Below are 18,331 nucleotides of genomic sequence, written 5' to 3'. Positions count from 1 at the left end.
GCTAAACATATTTGCTGACAGGTTAATCTTGTAATACAGATTGAACTGGAGGAGTAAATAGAATGCTATGTGATGTTTATAGCCCATAGAGAATTGTAATCATAGTGGAAAAAGAAGTTAAGATTGGTTGAAGAGTGTAAAGGGTTTCTGCTGTCCTTTTTCTTATCAAAGACTGTCTTGTGTGATCCCTAGTTAGGGAAACAGTGCAGAGTGTACACTAAAGGTAGGTTTACATAGAGTATAGACTTAAATTGCACTGAAGATAAGGTGACTTTTAAATGTATTTCAATTCCTGACATAAAAGTCTGAAGCTAATCACCTTTACCTGAAAATAAATTTTAAGCTTATTTTCCCTATTTTACTGTTTTGAACAGATTACTGTTTTTCATATTGGGTCAGATGAACATCAGGACATTGATGTTGCAATACTTACAGCATTGTTAAAAGGTGAGACTTAAGTGCATTTGGAACCCCCAGCTATTGTTGTTTAGTGATTATATGATGGATTACTTATAAAAATCTGTAGAAATATTTAAGTTTAAAGAAAATACTTATCCACTATATTTTCTCATCTTATACTACCTTAATCTATGTCATAATTGATGAAATATACCACACAACGTTGAGGTGGATTACTTGATTTTGCAGGAAAAACAACTGCTTATTATATTGTAATTATTTTTTTCTCATTGTTTTTGCTTCTTAAGGCACGAATGCATCTGCATTTGACCAGCTTGTTCTTACACTTGCATGGGATAGAGTTGACATTGCCAAAAATCATGTTTTTGTTTATGGGCAACAATGGCTGGTATGTATATGGCCTAGATTAAGCAGAATGGTATTTTCTAAGAGAAAAAACTCAACTTACTGTAAAGAAATAATGTTTTCTCTTTTATAGAGACGGACTGTAGAATACTGACACATTTAATTTTAGGACAGTAATTTTTGTATACTTTGTAGTTGTATAGCTGTTTTATTATTGTGTAATTGAAAAAGGTGCAACAACTGTAGAAATGTAAGGCATTCTGAATAACTAGGGGAGAAGAGACTGCAAAAAGTGAAAGCTGAATTGATGCTAGTGAGATGCAATAGCAGTTCTGAGCATTTTTCTGTTGAAGCAAATTGTGGTTTCAAATGTTTGATGTCTTCATGTTTTTGATACAATATCATTATATGAAAACATCTTAACTATGCTAAACCAAATGCCTATTTAGTCCAGAATACTACTCCTGAGTGTGTCAGTAAGAGATGTCTGTGGAAGAGTGTAAGATCAGAGAAAATGCTTAAGTCATTAAAATATTCCCTCATCATGTAATTGTGTGAAGCTTAGGGGATTTTCTGAACCAAAGGTAGCCTCGGTATTTGTAGATATGTAAGGTTTCCCTGTTCCAGCCCTGTGAATGAATGAGGTTGGTTTGTAAACCAAGTACACTTAATTCTGTGATACTCCATTTTACGGTTCTCTCTAGGCTCTACCCTATACTTACTTGTTGTAGGTTGGGTCTCTGGAACAGGCTATGTTAGACGCCCTTGTGATGGATAGAGTTGCATTTGTGAAACTTCTAATTGAAAATGGAGTAAGCATGCACAAATTTCTTACAATTCCTAGGCTGGAAGAACTTTATAACACAGTAAGTGAATGGTTGCTTGCTCTTTTTTTTCTTCTTTCTTTCTTTCTTTCCTTTCCTTTTTTTTTTTATTGTTAACGCCAACATCTGAAAATATTGGGCTTATACTGTAATATTCTCATGTTTTCATTGCACTCTGATTTCTCATTCTAATTTTTTTCCTCCCCTCTTTTTATAAAGAAACAAGGCCCAACTAACCCAACACTCTTCCATCTTGTTCGGGATGTCAAACAGGTATGCTGTAAATGTAAAAATCTATCACAGTAGCAACACTAGTCTTTTTTATGATTTCTTATGTTTGATTGTCAATTTAATCTTGAGTTTATTAATTTGGTTTTACTGAAGCAGTAAACTACATCGGCAGTTATTCTGTTGTTTCCGATATTTGCAGTTGTGTGCTTAATAGTACCTTGTTGCCACAAAGATATTTGTTAAACCTGATAAGTGATGTCTTTTTTCATATTAGCTCTGACTGTTTAGCTTTTTGAGAGATGCATTGTGTTCCTTTTAAATCATGAACAGCTTAATTTGTTTTAATTTGTTTTTATTTAGAGTTGTGATGTAACATGTAGAAACATTCTAAGCAAATTTAAATTAAAATTATAATTTGCAAAACTGAAAATGTCTTTTATATTCTTAGGGAAATCTTCCTCCAGGATATAAAATCAACCTGATTGATGTGGGGCTGGTTATTGAATACTTGATGGGAGGAACCTATAGATGCACCTACACAAGAAAACGCTTTAGAGCTATATACAATAGTCTCAGTGGGAACAATCGGGTATGTAGCAGTTGGATAATGGAACATGCAGATTTCTATGTTCACAATTAAAATAAAATTGGAGCCATATTATTTTGTTCTTTTTGTCAAGGGATTGGCTCTTTTAAAGGCAGTGTTACAGCCTAGGAGGGCAACTGGTAGCTGTTTGATCACAAACATAAAGTCTTATTATTCTTCTCCTCCTTACTCTAGCATATGCAAATTTCTTCTGTTACTCTGTCCCTTCATAGAGGGGAAGAATGGGTATTAAATATGCAGATTCACTGGGTCTTGGGATGCAGATACTGTAGCTTCTTGGTCGTCATTGCTTTACTATTTTGTGACTTTAAATTAAATAAAGAAAAATTAATCCTTCTTAAATATCAGTGAAAACTCTTAATTGTTACCATTGTATAAATTCATCACTGTTTCAGTGGCAAAGTAACTGTTTAATTGCTTAACTAAGTATCTAGTTGTAAACAGCTGATAATATACTATTTAGTAAGTGGGTGTAAAGAAAGCAAGCCAAACCTCTTTCTATTATTCTTGTCAGAGATCTGGGCGAAATCCTTCAAATACTACTCCTCAGATGTGTAAAAGCCATGAGTCTTTTGGTAACAGGGCAGACAAGAGAGAAAAAATGCGACATAATCACTTCATCAAAACAGCGCAGCCATACAAACCAAAGGTACAGATGTTTAAGGGGAGAGTGGTGGGTTTTATATTAAGCAGTTAAGAGTGGAGAACCTGGTTAAATCCAAGTGTCCAAGTGCAGCTGAAGTGAGTAGCAGCAGTTTTACTGCCTTCAGTAAAGCTGGGATTTCATCCTTTTGTACTTGTTTATAAACCATCTATCACACTTATGGGATTCCATGAAGAATGTTCATCTCAACATTAATCTTCTAGATAGTTTCTGATTGCTAGCCAGTAAAAGGCTCATCTTTGGCACAGTTCTATCGGTGGGGTGGGGGGTGGGGTGGAAATCTGCATGATTTTTTTAGATGAAGCAAGATTTGGCCGTGTTACTTTAAGGAGTTTCTGTGAGTTTCATCCTATTGTAGGTTAGTTACTGCATTTCTTTTGATCTATAAACCAAAGTAATTAATTCTATCTGTTATTAAAAATGAATTGTACTTAACTGAAGTTTTTGAACAAAAATTCCAGCTGCTTTTGAAATATTCAGAAGTTCATTTTTGTTTTTAGAAATACATATCACTTGACAATAGATCACCCAGCATTTTGCTTCAAATTATGTAATGATTAACTTTAGAGATTTAAAATGGAACTTTCTGATTTTATTTTTAAAGATTGACACTGGTGCAGAAGAGGGAAAAAAGAAAAGAACCAAAGATGAAATAGTAGACATAGATGATCCTGAAACAAGACGTTTTGCTTATCCTCTCAACGAGCTGTTACTTTGGGCAGTGTTAATGAAGAGGCAGAAGATGGCCCTTTTCTTCTGGCAGCATGGGGAGGAGTCCATGGCAAAAGCCTTAGTTGCTTGCAAAGTGTATCGTTCAATGGCATATGAAGCAAAACAAAGTGACCTTGTTGATGATACTTCAGAAGAACTGAAACAGTATTCCAAGTAAATTACATTTATATCATTAAAGATCTGTTCTTGAAATTTCCAATAAAAATAGAAGCCTATATTATCAACAGACAAAAACTATTGCATTAGCAGTCTCAAAGACAGTTCATTTTTGCAGAAAGGATTTGATGGCACTCTAGTAAAAGTTGTGTATTAGACATTGCTCACTTTGAGAGCTGTTACGAATCATGATTTGTAGTTAAATCAAAATGTCACTGAATGTGTCACTTGAAAACATGTGACTTTCTTGCGTAATGCTTTAATAGCTGTTTGTAGTATGCATATGTTTCTAACAGAAGTCCCAGTTTCACATCTTGTATTTGCAAATTACTATATAATAGAAATGTATCTACCAGAAGGGACGGGCAATAGTCCATTCAAGTTGCGTTACTGGGAATGTGTTTGGACAAGAAAATTTGGCTTAAACTTTATGGATACTAAGTTATGTTTGTTTTGATGCTTTTTTTTTCTTTGTTCTAGTGAGTTTGGTCAGCTGGCAGTTGAACTGTTAGAACAGTCCTTCCGACAAGATGAAACTATGGCAATGAAGTTACTAACTTATGAGCTTAAAAATTGGAGCAACTCAACTTGTCTGAAGCTAGCAGTGTCTTCAAGGCTTCGTCCATTTGTAGCTCATACTTGTACGCAAATGTTGTTATCAGATATGTGGATGGGAAGGCTGAATATGAGGAAGAATTCATGGTACAAAGTAAGCTTTGTCACAGTTTGTTATTGGTATAAAAAGGATCAATGGAATGTATTTCTAATTGGAAGGGAAACTATGTGTTTAAACAATATTAGTATAAAGCTTTCATCACTATAGCTTGTGTTAATAAACCCTGTAAAACTGTCTCCTATAACATAATCAAAACTGGAATTATTTATTGTTAACTCTTCTTTTGACACTCTATTATCTTTTCAAATAAGGTACAGAAATATAGAAGGCAAAAAACAGGCAAGTAGCCTTTCATCAGAGGCTTAAAGAGATCATGTGAATACTAATCCACTACTAAAAATATAGTGGTTAAAAAAAATTAACAGAGAGAAAACCTACTTGTAAGAATATAGTTTCATGCATTTTGGCTTTTTACAGGCAATGCATAAGACTTGATGTAGAAAAGCTTTGTATATATTCTATTTTGGAGGAAGAAGCTGAGCATAAGGAGGGCACAGAATGAAACAAGGGTAGGCAAATCGGGGATAGGTTTTCTGATGGTGCCCTTTGATACAAATCAATTGAACCAACATGGGAGTTGCATATTTCTTTGAATTGGTGTACTGGAAACTTACTGCTGCTAGGAATATAGTGAAAGACCATTTCCCTACAAAATATCTACAAGCATTGCTTAACTTGTGACATACTAAAATCCTCTTTGATAACTGAGTAACCATTTTCCTGCTCACTTCGTAACAAATAAAAGCTATTTTTTGTCATTAGCTTATTCCCGTCATCCATACTTTAGCTTTCATTTTTCAACCATGAGTTGAAAAAAAGCCCCACTCGTATGCTTTTAAAACATGCCTTGATAGTACACAGTTCCAGAGTTTCTGGGAATGGATTAAAGAAAAGAGTGTAAACAGAATATCTCTATTTTGGGGCTCGGAGAGCATTCTTTCTTGTGGTTTTTAGTTCTGGAATTTGTTAATTCTTCCCCTTTCCTGTATCTTTTAAGTAAAGGAAAGCGCTATATATTGTCATCTTAGCCTCATAAGTGTGTATATAAGTAATAATAGCTAATTATTTCCTACATTTTTTTCCTCACTAACAGGCAAGGGAAATATGGGTAACATATTTTCAGGGAATATTTTATGTATTGGTATATTCTGATATTTTGACGTAGCTGTGAACAAGTTGAACTTAGTCTTCATTTTTTCCAGGTGATACTGAGTATTTTACTCCCTCCTGCTATACTTCTGTTGGAATATAAGACCAAGGCTGAAATGTCACATATTCCTCAATCTCAAGATGCACATCAAATGGCAATGGATGACAGTGAAAACAACTTCCAGACTGCAGCAGATGAAATACCTATGGTAAGGCGGGGGTGGGGGGCAGCCATTAAAGACCAGTATTTCTAATTTAAAATAAATAATTACATTTTAAAATTAAAGCAAGAGCTAAAGTGGATCTCCGAAAACGTGCATTTCTGTAAGTAAAGTTAACAGTCCTTTCATTTTAGGAGGTGTTTAAAGAAGTAAGGATCTTGGACAGTACTTCAGAGAAGCATGATATGGAGACTCCTGCAAAACCTAAAAGACTTCCGATTACACAGAAGTTTTACGCATTTTATCATGCACCAATTGTGAAGTTTTGGTTTAATACGGTGAGTTTTTTTCTATGTAGTATTTTATTTGGAAATGCAGTGCATATCTTTGGGTTCTTTTTCTAACATACACCTCTGCGACTTGCATAAAAGCTTAAGCACTTTTTAAAAAACAATCAAAAAAGCCCTTGCTCTACTAAACTGGAAATGAGAAGTACTTGATTCTGAAAAAAATGCATATGCAGTGCTTTTTTTTCTTTTTAAAGTTCATGATGTTGGTTTTGAAAAATACCTGTTTTTTAGGCTAAGACTAGTTGGTGTGAAAATCTTTATTCTGATCTGAGTAGTTAATTTCATCAGTTTTTCAGTAGTTAATTAGTAGTTAATTTCATCAGTAGTTAATTCCATCAGCAGAAATTCTATCATAATTTACTAGGTTAAAAAGTGTTCATGCACAATTTTGTTTAAATTATTTCAATAGAAACTCTAAAATTTGTGTTCTAAGAAAATATTTATACCCTCTTTATAAATAATAACCTGTTTGCTTAAAGCGGTAAAAGATAGTACCGTGATCCTATACGAAGGTTTTATCATATACCACATGAAAAAAAAAATATAAAGACATCTATAAGGAACCCTTCTGTGTGTGTGTGTGTATATATATATATATGTATGTATGTATATATATATATATATAAAAAACTTTAATTGCTCTTTTTAGTTGGCATACTTAGGATTCCTCATGCTCTACACATTTGTGGTTCTTGTAAAAATGGAAGAATTACCGTCTGTTCAAGAGTGGATTGTTATTGCTTACATTTTCACATCAGCAATTGAGAAAATTCGTGAGGTATGTCGCTAACAGTCTGTGAGTGTGGTTTTTTTTTTTTTTTTTTTTTTACAATTACAACAGTATGCTTTAAACTGTGTTTATAAACAAGACAGCCTAAGAAACTTTAAACGTTGGAACACATGATGTGTAATACCTTTATATTTGGTATAGTATCTAAATCAGCAGTCTAGTGTTTCTTGGATTCTTAGTGTTTCACTGGTTGGACATAGCTTGCTTTCTTTTTTTCTGCTTCCAATGGGGAAGAGGGGGTGGTCTATTTAAAAGGAAATGCTTTTCTTTTTTTCTCTCCTAAGTTTCAAGGACCTGACAACGACATCGTGGTCTGGTGTATGTGTATTTTTTTTTTTTCAAATTTTTCTGATTTTTTTTTTCAATCTGTGGCTTACTGTCTAATCAGGTTCTAACAAACAGCCTTACATTTTTGAGGGATTAAATGTATATGTATCTGTTAGCATCAATCAAACTCTGCGCCTAGGACCAAGATGAAACAAAAAATCTTGATCAAGGTGGGATAGCTACCACAACCATAATGTTGCTGATCAGCAAGAGTTTTTTGAGTAGTTCTGTAAGAATTTTTAAATGGGAGAGAAAAGCCAGTTTACTAACTGGATACTGCAGGTCCAACTGAAACAGAATTGAAGACTCATTTTTGTTATAGTGACTTCCTAAAGAAGAAGGTGGAAAAAAAAGCAATCAAATTGAAAACAGTTCCTTCACAACTTGTTCAGGAAGAAGGAAATATTTCCTTGTCATAGTTGTGAAGCAGGCACAGTTAAACACTTTTTTGGGTTCTTCTGTGCAAAAGAGTTACCCATTCAAATACGTATTTTATTTTTGCGAGTGTAAGAATTTTACTGATTCATACGTTTCAGTGTTATTTTAAGTGGAGTAAACATGAGCAGACCTGAATATTTTATTTTTGTTATTGCAGATTTTTATGTCAGAGGCTGGGAAGATTAATCAGAAGATTAAAGTGTGGTTCAGTGATTACTTCAATATCAGTGACACAGTTGCTATTGTCACTTTCTTCATTGGGTTTGCATTAAGATTTGGAGCAAAGGGGAATTTTGGTGAAAACACTTACAGAGAAAATTATGTTTTTGTTGCTGGAAGAATAACATACTGTCTCAATATAATTTTTTGGTATGTGCGATTACTGGATTTTTTAGCTGTAAACCAGCAGGCTGGCCCTTATGTTATGATGATTGGGAAAATGGTAAGTACTATTTTTTTATTTTTCTTTCAGTTGAAATACCTTTATTTTGCTGCATCTATTTATAATTTCTCAAAGCTTTATTTAGTAAAAGGTTGCTTATCCTGTTCCGGTGTGTCAGCAACTTTGTGCAGAAGTAGCTAGCTGGAGTATAACTTAATGTGTTTGAAAACAAGCACTGAGTAGAAGTGTTCTTTATTATGGAGCTTTCTCTGTTAAATCTGTAACAAGACGGAAGATCTTCCTTCTGTGCTCTGTTAAATGTGTGAGAATTGAAGGAATATGATAATGCCTTTTGGGTTTCAGATTTATTTATAGTCCTGAGTATTTCTTGCCTTTGTGCTAGCTAGTGCAAGATTTTCACTTTTACAGGGAAGATTAGTTACTTATAGTGAGCTGTGCTAAATGTTTCTAGGTAGCTTTCTGCAACTGTTCTTAAGATTGTGTGCTGAGAGTACACTCCCCACAGGCTGCCTTCTCATACGCTCAGTTTTGTGTGCACTCGTACACTCCAGCTTCCCCTGCATGACAATGTGGCCTTCAAATTTTCTTTCCTTCAACCTGGTAGAATGTTTTTTTGACATGTTATGTGATGTCCAGTGTTGAGGCATACTCCAACTGTGTTCAAAACTAGTCGTGCAGTGCAGTTGTGTTCTGTAATGTAAAAGTGTATTTTGCAGCAGGTAGTTGATGAGTGGTAGTTACAAAACCATCTTTGAGATCCATTTTTGTTCAAAAAATCAATGTATAACTCTGCTGTAATAAAGGGAACCTAATGCTAGGGCTTATGGTCTTCCTAGTAGTAACACTGCTAGAGTGGAGGTAGAATTCTACAGTAAGATTGAGAGATTGTTAAATGAAAAAGTTGTCAGAATAGGAATGAAGTGTGTGTGTATGTGTGTTTCAGGATTTTAACCCTTGGGAGTCATATATATGAAGGGAGAAAGGGTGTTGTACACACACACACCCCCAAACAAAAAAAAAATTGCTCCTACAAAGTTGAACCCTGTCATTCCTTAAAAAGGAGGGCATCAGGTTGCTTACATTTCTCACTTTGACTTCTTGCCATTAGAATAGGTTCTGTTTTTCACACTACTCAGTCTTTGGAACACTACATCTGTACTTTGTACAGCTATTCAGTGAATTTGGGAAGGAATGTTTCTCTTTCTTTATCAGCTGCTACTCTTCCACGTAATGGGTATTTGAGTTAAAAAGAAACTACCTTTTGGCCAAGAGTAGCAAACATTCTGTAAGAAATGAGAGGGAAAAAATAAGAAATTTTTAAAAGGGTTTGTTATTTGACAACATTTTCTGACTGAAGTACAAGGGTCCTAGATCTTTTGCTGATATAGAGAATTCATCGAGCTTATGCTGTCCCTGTAAAAGCATAATTATAACCTTGTGAGTTAACTGACTTTTTTGTGTTTCCAGGTGGCCAACATGTTTTACATTGTGGTGATTATGGCACTTGTACTGCTTAGCTTTGGTGTTCCCAGGAAGGCAATATTGTACCCTAATGAGGCACCGTCTTGGACTCTTGCTAGAGATATTGTGTTTCATCCATACTGGATGATTTTTGGTGAAGTATATGCCTATGAAATTGATGGTAAGACACTACAAATTTTGAAGCAACTAAGAAGGCTTATTCTCATGAGATCTTTGTAAGGTCTTACAAAGTTTTCATTTTATGAAATGAAATGCCCAGTATTGTTGCCATTTGTTCCATTTACTAGATTTTTTCCTCTTTGTGACTTGTAGATATATAACTTCTTGATTTGACTCTTCTATTATCCCTTATTAAGAATGAATGGCTTAGAGTGAAAACTCTACTTAATTGGGGTTTTTCTTCAGGCTATTCCTAGCAATACTTTAGATTTTTTCCACATAGATATCATGCCTTTTTTTTTTTTTTTTTTTTTGCTGTGGAGGTAGTATACTTTCTTTTTTATTTTAATCCAGTAATATGATTATACCTTAGTATAAACTGAAATCTTTGTCTCCTGTATCTTTCTACCATATTCCTAAATGCACAGTGATATTTTGAGTTGCAGAACAGTGCATGTTGCTTGGTGATTGTACACTCTTTGAGCGATCTTTTTTCTTGTCTATATCTGCTCTGAGTTCTAAAATCTGCTTTACATATTTTGTGTTTTTTCCTCCCTCCCCCCCAACACAGTATGTGCAAATAATTCTGAGTCACAAGTTGCTCATCTCTGTGGGCCAGGAACGTGGTTGACCCCATTTCTTCAAGCTGTCTACCTCTTTGTACAGTACATAATTATGGTTAATCTCCTTATTGCATTTTTCAAGTAAGTATATGAACAATTGCTAATTTTTGCTATTCCTTTAAGTTTTTGTATTTCACCTTAGTAAGATGAGAAGATAAGAATAACTGATAACAGTTCAAAGCAATCCTATTTGGTGGAAGCATTTTCAGGTTCAAGGGCTGGTCTTCCTCACTGCAAACACCATGACAAGGAAGGGAAATTTGTGATGTGTCTGGTACGTGTCACATCTGTAAGGCCGAAGGAACCATAAATCCATAAGGAATTCTCTGCAAGTGTTTTGTATACAGGAATAAACAGCTCACTAATACTGGGGAATGGTAGACAACAGAATTAGTGTGGTCTGATTTAAAAGTAATAATAATAATTAAAAATGTGTTTAGTTGGAAATACCTTTTTGACAAATTTGAAATATCTCAGTGTCTTTCATGTCTGAGGAAAGGTACTGAAATGATAGCAGATGAGAGAATTATTTAATCCTCTCCCTGCTTTAGGACATAGCCTTTTCTTGAATGTTTCCAACTTACACTGTTATTTTATACAATAAAAGACAAGTATGTGATTTTCTGTCTTTTTTTTAAACACATAATAAACACAAACAACAGCAACAGCAAAAAACTTATGTGTTTAATTCTTTTTTTCTTCCTTTTCAGCAATGTATATTTACAGGTAAAGGCGATTTCAAACATCGTGTGGAAGTATCAACGCTATCATTTCATTATGGCCTATCATGAAAAACCTGTTCTGCCTCCACCACTTATTATTCTTAGCCACATGGCTTCCCTGTTCTGTTGTATATGTAAAAGAAGAAAGACAGACAAGACTTCAGATGGGCCAAGTATGAACAGTTATTATCCAAAAAATTATGATAACTTTTTGATATGATTAAAGCAAACTGTCAGGAACGTGCAGATTTCTTGGTTTTAATGTGTGTTCTCAACAAAGTTGGAGTTGGACTTGATGATGCTGGTGGGTCTCTTCTAACTGGGGATATTCTGTGATTCTAAGTAGGTCTTAATTTTTTGTATCCTCAATATTGAATAAGACTCTCATTCTGTTCAAAGTTCCCACGTTTTTACAAAGGATATAATGCACAGCCCCTGGAAAATCTCCGGTTAGATTAAGTTATAGCAAAAGCTAACAGAACGCTACAAAATTAGATTTTCTGTTAGTGTTCATGAAGGACTTTTTTTTTTCCTGGAAGACTAGTCTTACTTGAAACACTTTGAAGATTTAAAAAGAAAAAAAAAGATTGTTTCACAGATGATGAGAAATACAGCTGAGGAATCTAGCCTCTGTCTTAAAGTGTATGGGGGTGTGTGGCCTGTAGTATCTTGATTTTTATTTTAGGCAAAGTCTTTGACATTTAAATTTTTTTCTTTTTTTTTTTTGTCTTGCAAGGAGAGGAAAGGTCCTAGATGGCACTGTTTTCTATTTTTGTATGTGTTTTACTTTTAACACCCTTTGTAAGTTTGTGGCTATAAATTTCCAGTGCCTGAAAAACTTTACTACATATGCATCTTCTGAACTGTTTAATCTCTTTTTAGAACTCTTCCTAACAGAAGAAGATCAAAAGAAACTTCATGATTTTGAAGAACTGTGTGTTGAGATGTATTTCAATGAAAAAGATGATAAATTTCATTCTGGAAGCGAGGAGAGGATTCGAGTCACATTTGAACGGTAAAATTTTTACAAATAAATTTTTTACAAATAAAACTTCTGAATAGAGAAGCTTAGAACTTTTGTGGTTTTTAATTGCTTTAAGGGGGTAAAATAGACTTAAAGAAAATACTCAAACTATGTATTTGTGCAAACTTTAGATGATGCTATGCAGAAGCCGCTAATGTGGTTTGTTCCCTTATCTGTAGAATAGCGTTGCCTACAGTTGGTAAGCTGAGGCAATTGTAAACTAATGCATTTGAAAGTGTGCTGTAGGGCCTTTGTTTATGTGTATGCTAATTCTATGATTCAAAAGTATGTACAAATGTTGTATTACAAAGCAGCCAAATGCTCTAGTTTATACCATCCTGAAATTTTAGAGTTCTTTTTTCTTAAGTGGGCAAAAAGAATTGCAAAGATGCTTTGTTTGCATATAGAAAATAATATCTTTCATAGCTACTTCGTAATTTGATTTTTTTTCTTAGGGTGGAACAAATGTGCATTCAGATAAAGGAAGTTGGTGATCGTGTCAACTACATAAAACGGTCACTACAGTCTTTAGATTCACAGATTGGCCACCTACAGGATCTCTCTGCTCTAACTGTGGATACTCTGAAAACACTGACTGCACAGAAAGCTTCAGAAGCTAGCAAGGTTCATAATGAAATTACGAGGGAATTGAGTATTTCAAAACACTTGGCACAAAACCTCATTGATGATGGCTCTCTAAGATCATCTGTGTGGAAAAAGCACAGCATTGGAAATGTCTTCGGTTCTTTTCCACAAGGAGGCCTTGAAAATAATAATGCTTTACTCTGTAACATTTCTATACGTGATGACAAAGAAGTCCAACATAAGACTATTGGTCAGGAGTTAGCTCTAGTTCCTCGAAGAGAAGAAATAAACTTTCAAGAGGCAGGTTCCTCAGGCAGTGCCTTATTTTCCAATGTTGTTCCCCCTCCAGAACTTCGCCAACGAATACAGGCTGCAGAAATCTCAAAATCCATTAGTAGAAGTAAAAAATTAGGCAATTCATCCAACAGCATGCCACATGTAACATCCCCAACAACTAAGTTTTTTGTTAGCACTCCATCTCGTCCCAGTTGCAAAAGTCAGCTGGATTCTTCAGCAAAGCATGAAGAGACTGTTTGCTCTAAGGCTACAGAAGGAGATAATAATGTAGAATTTGGTGCATTTGTGGGTAAGTATAACAAAGTAGATTCTGAATGTCCTGAAGTCATAATTAGCTGCTCTTATCCTCTTGCTTCTGGCTCTGCTTGCCTTGCTTTCACCCAACCTTGTGTTGAAAATGGAGGATACATTAATTGTGGTTTTATTCATGATGAGAGTGACACTAATGATAACTACAGCTGCAGAGTTGACAAATGTGATCACCAGTCCTCTGTCAACTTATCGAAGAACAAACCCCAAACGAAGTTGTCTTTGTCAACTGGCGACTTGACGTCAACAGTCAACTGTGGCGGCTCACATGGAAAATTGAATATTAAAGATGAACTTTCCAAAAGTCAGCATGTCCATGCAATGGAACTCCAAAACCAAGATTTATGTTCTAACATCCTTATGGGACTACTTCATAAACTGTGGACCAAATCTAAACCACAAGGTTTGACTTATCAAGAATTGTATGGTATTTTGGGTGTATTCCGGTTGCAGGTGACTTTGTTCTACCATTTTGCTCTGCTTTTTTTGCTTTTAACATCTCTAATTTCCCTATGTTGCCTGAATTTATTTATTTTTACTCAAAAATTATCATTTCTTTATAATTCTGTCACATAGACAATATTTTTCTGAAAAACAGTGGCCAGTTGTTGAGTATAGCAGTTCTATGCAATTAACAGCTCTACAACTTGTTGTGGGCATCGTAGATAAACTTTTTGCAACTCATTATGAAGCTCTTATCTTTTCATTTCATACATTTAAAAATATTGTCTATTTCTTGACGTAATTACAGAAGACTTCTTAGGCTGATGGAATCCTGGACAAATATCTTTGTGGTATCTGTATCAAACTGAGGGATCCTCCTATACTGTGTTTCTAAACACTGTTGTAATTGGGATCTTCCACTGTTGCCTATGTACTTTTTAGCAGTCCTTTTGGCAGCTTCCAAAATCCTTTAATTAAATAACAGCATTATGCCTTCCCTCAAGTTTTGCTTAACAGTAAAAAGTTGCATGCTTTTGGTTACAGTTACCTACGTGTTTGAATGGTAAAACAGTGGCAGATTCATTGCAAAATACAGGTGTGGGTTTACTAACCGATCTCTGTGAAATAGATAATGCTTTAAATAGTTTTAGTGTATAGTAGATCACAATCTGGAATTGACAGGTTGCCTGCAGAAGCTTTGTCTTGCCCCAGTTCAGGGATGCCTCAGTGTTTTTCAAATGTTTGTTGAGAATGTAAAGATTTAAATCTTTAGACGAGTTTATTGCTGTGAAACTTGGAGTTCTAAGAAGATACCTACATACATTATCATTTTTAGTTTTATGTGTAGAAAGAGTATCTACACGCTTGTGTACACTAGTTACTTGTTTATAATGTTCTCATGATATATATATATAAAAAAAAAAGACGTCCCCTTTTTCTTTTGATTCAGAAAGCAAGACTAAACAGAAATAATGGACTCAGTGATTGTATAACTCTAGCTAATCTGTGAATGTTCTTTACCACTAATAACTTTGAATACTAACTATACTTATTTTACTGGAGTGAAATTTTTAGTGTGTGGTCCTCTGACATCTAGCATTTAGAACATACTCTTCATTCTTACTGTCCAGGTTTTACAAAACTTCAGATGAAGGGCAGCTTTCCATTGCCAATCCCAATAGGTTTTCATTCATTACAAAGCCACGTGCTTGGTAAAATTCTGGAGGCTGTCTTGCAACTGGGAGGATGAAGGGTATATTGTAAAAGCTACCTCAGAAAACTGTCTGCTTTTCCTTCATATGTTATGCTCACTTAAAAATACTAAGATTCAGACTATGTAGTTCCTTTCTTGTGGGAAGCATACACTTAACATTTTAAAATGTTATTTTCACATTTTGAATTGTGGTAGTCCACACAATGCGGGAAAAGCAATGGTTTCATATTAATATTTTGTTACACCAATTTTATTGTGTTTGGAAAGTGTTCCCTGGTGCAGTCAGGCACACAGAATTTAGATGGTTTGTAACCCTTTGTTCTTATGATACAAACTATTGGCATGGTCAGAACATGTCAGTCTGCCTTTGATTTTGAATACTCTTTTTCAATTCACTGTGTCAAAGGTCACAGAGACAGCATGGAGTTGCAGCGGTTTAAAGAAGCAGCAAGCAAAATTAAAGAAAGAAGTGCTGATATTGAGGTAACGTGTTTTTCAGAAAGTCTTTCCATGATTAATGAGGATAGTGTTTTTTGGTGGTTGTGTTTTTTTTCAATTGTAACTTCACCATATGTCTTGATTAAGTCTAAGAGCAAATACAATCAAAGAACTTCCAAAATGCAGCCTGGAAGGAATGCATCTCTTATGATTAGCAATGGAGTGAAAACTTGTGCAACCTTAACTGCACATCAAGTGCTCTTGTTTCATAATATGATATTAATGAAATATTAAAGAAGTTCTGAGGTTATGAAAGCTGAGATTAATATAACTGTAAATTAAAATTAAGATAAAATTATATATCCCACAGTTAAATAAGAAACATTTGAAACTTGTAAATTTCAAGGTAGGTGTTTAGGAAGATTTAAGTGATTTACACTAATATTATACAGACCAAGATGATAGTGTATATGATTGAAAGTGACTGCGGTTGCTTCAAAGGTTGTTTGTTGTGCTTCCAAGAAGAAAAGGCCTTTCTACTAAACTTTGTCAACTAAAATGGTGTATAATTTCAGTTTTCATAAAAGAATATTACAAATAACTACTGGGAAGTTATTAATTGTGTCAAACCTGTCCTCCAGGTGATATATACACACACACACACCATATATGTATACATATATATATATATATATATAAAAGCTTCCATTTGCGGTTACCCCTCACTGGGGGGAGAATCTGACTTGAGAATTGCATGATGACCATTTGCAATGTCAAAACTTCTGCTGAGTTGTTCCTTGTACGCCTTCTGATAAGTATCATGTGTGACCAAAAAGTTTTTTGTGTGTGGGTATTCCGGTACTACTCTTAATAATGTTTACAATTTGCTTTGTGTGTTTTTTTTTTTTTAATAGGAGCAACAGGAAGACTTCAAAAAAGCTATATTGGAGGGAATAGAAACAACCAGACTTCAAGTAAGTGCAAAAGGTTTCCATTTTATTCTAGAAAGACAATTTTCACCAGATGGTAGAATTTATTCTTTACAGTGAAGATAAGAAACTCTGTTTTCATAGATCACTATTTGCAGGGGAAAGATATAATGAACCCTTGTCATGATTTAAAAAATAAAAAAAAAAAGAAAAAAAAGAAACAACACACTTTGGGAAGTTTGCCAGTTGTGTAAGGGGTAGTTATAGTCTATTCTTCCACAAAAAAAATACAGAATTTGCCTTCAAATGTCTTCACAAAGTACGACATTAAAGTTACGATATCCAGACACAGTACATATAGAGTAATAGAATTTATAAAGACACAGAAGGGTAGGGGAGGATGTATGCATCTTCTGGCAGCCATGCATTGTTATCTTGGCTTAGCATTCTCTGGTACATTTCAGTGAAGTATTTCTGTCTAGGGATGTAAAAAAAATAATCTTTCTCATAGGTATCCATACACAAATAGTATATGTATATACTCACACACTTCGTACACATACACACACACCTGTACACATACCCGTGGGTGTGTGCCTTTGAAGGGTGAAAAAGGCTGGTAGCAACTTCCTAATTGTGGCAAGTCTTGAAATGGCAAGCATACCATTCTAAGTTCAAGGTTTTTTTGTTCTACAGAATCTTGAATTTTAAAATTTCATTCAGATAACCATTGGAATTATTAGGCTGATTGTGAGGAGTGTTCTGGTCCCATTGCAGTGTACGTGAAGTTGCAGTTTGGGATGAAGATATCTTTCTATTTGTTTGCAAAATAAACGTTTTGTTGTCTGAAGCTGACCATTTCAGTAGATACTCAAAGTATGTAATTATTATTAAGGAATGTGTCCGTGGGGAAATTCACTTCATAAACTGTAGGCATTTGTGGCAACACTTAGATTTTATTTTTAGTTTCAATGGCTTTTTCAAACTGAACTTTAGTTTCTGCCTGAGCCAAGTTCTCAAATGAGAATTGATAGTTAATGAAGATACATAACAGAACAGCTGAACGCGGTGCTTGTAGAGATCTAGCATAATGTACATCTCTACAATCATATCTTATTGTAACGTTCTCTTTAAAAGTGTTTTTTCCAAATAGATCAATAGTCTTAATAAGCAACTGAAAATGTTAGAGCTGATACTGTAAAAAGTGTTTTAGCTGAATTATGCACTTGACGTAAGCATTTTTTTGCAGCAAGGTATTTGAGGTACATCCACAAGTCTAAAAACCATATACATTTCTAATGTAGTGCTAAAAAAAGTAGTAGTTGAGAACAATGATAATGATGATATGTGTACTTCTTTTGTAGGGTCTTCAAACTGACTGTGGTCTAAGACAGTCTAGTTCTTGCTGTGGGTTTACTGACCCTTTGGCAGTCCATTCAGAACAATGTAAGTATGTCATTGATTCAGGTGGCCTAATTTTCTCACTCAATTTCGTTGACAATGCATATTCCAAGAGGGTGCAAGGAAAACAGAAAAAGTTAAACCATCTCGAAGTGTTTTCATGATTGGTGCTATTTAAATGGGCTCTCATGTTTCACTGTGATTCTTCTCCTCATGCCAACTAAATTGCTACATCTGTTTGCAACAGCAAATACCCAAATAGCTAGATCATAAAAAGGTAAGTGATACAGTCAGAACTGTGCTGGAAACTTCTAACAGTAGATAATTGTGGATCAGGCCTTTTTTATATAGGAGACCAATTAAGCTGTCTAGTTGCTCACTCTGTTAGAAAATAGGTAACAAAGACACGTGCCATTTTTTGTCCAGTTATTA

The 18,331-nt window shown here is 34.6% G+C and overlaps 1 protein-coding gene across 1 annotated transcript in view; it reads left to right on the top strand.

The window, feature by feature from the left end:
• Window positions 1-18,331, top strand: part of TRPM7 (transient receptor potential cation channel subfamily M member 7) — a 54,938-nt gene that overhangs the window by 29,536 nt on the left and 7,071 nt on the right. Inside the window, exons 10-29 of the mRNA XM_048072035.2 lie at window positions 375-447; window positions 708-808; window positions 1,497-1,631; window positions 1,809-1,862; window positions 2,269-2,409; window positions 2,942-3,076; window positions 3,696-3,976; window positions 4,460-4,688; window positions 5,858-6,013; window positions 6,160-6,303; window positions 6,965-7,093; window positions 8,028-8,312; window positions 9,741-9,915; window positions 10,486-10,618; window positions 11,248-11,432; window positions 12,142-12,274; window positions 12,739-13,454; window positions 15,538-15,614; window positions 16,484-16,543; window positions 17,863-17,944. Of these exons, the coding sequence (XP_047927992.1) occupies window positions 375-447; window positions 708-808; window positions 1,497-1,631; window positions 1,809-1,862; window positions 2,269-2,409; window positions 2,942-3,076; window positions 3,696-3,976; window positions 4,460-4,688; window positions 5,858-6,013; window positions 6,160-6,303; window positions 6,965-7,093; window positions 8,028-8,312; window positions 9,741-9,915; window positions 10,486-10,618; window positions 11,248-11,432; window positions 12,142-12,274; window positions 12,739-13,454; window positions 15,538-15,614; window positions 16,484-16,543; window positions 17,863-17,944 (3,424 nt within the window). The remainder of the gene's footprint in view (window positions 1-374; window positions 448-707; window positions 809-1,496; window positions 1,632-1,808; window positions 1,863-2,268; window positions 2,410-2,941; window positions 3,077-3,695; window positions 3,977-4,459; window positions 4,689-5,857; window positions 6,014-6,159; window positions 6,304-6,964; window positions 7,094-8,027; window positions 8,313-9,740; window positions 9,916-10,485; window positions 10,619-11,247; window positions 11,433-12,141; window positions 12,275-12,738; window positions 13,455-15,537; window positions 15,615-16,483; window positions 16,544-17,862; window positions 17,945-18,331) is intronic.

The sequence above is a fragment of the Anser cygnoides genome, chromosome 11 (genome assembly GCF_040182565.1).
Source record: "Anser cygnoides isolate HZ-2024a breed goose chromosome 11, Taihu_goose_T2T_genome, whole genome shotgun sequence".
In the NCBI taxonomy this organism is placed as follows: Eukaryota; Metazoa; Chordata; class Aves; order Anseriformes; family Anatidae; genus Anser; species Anser cygnoides.
This window is presented reverse-complemented; position numbering and strand designations above follow the sequence as displayed.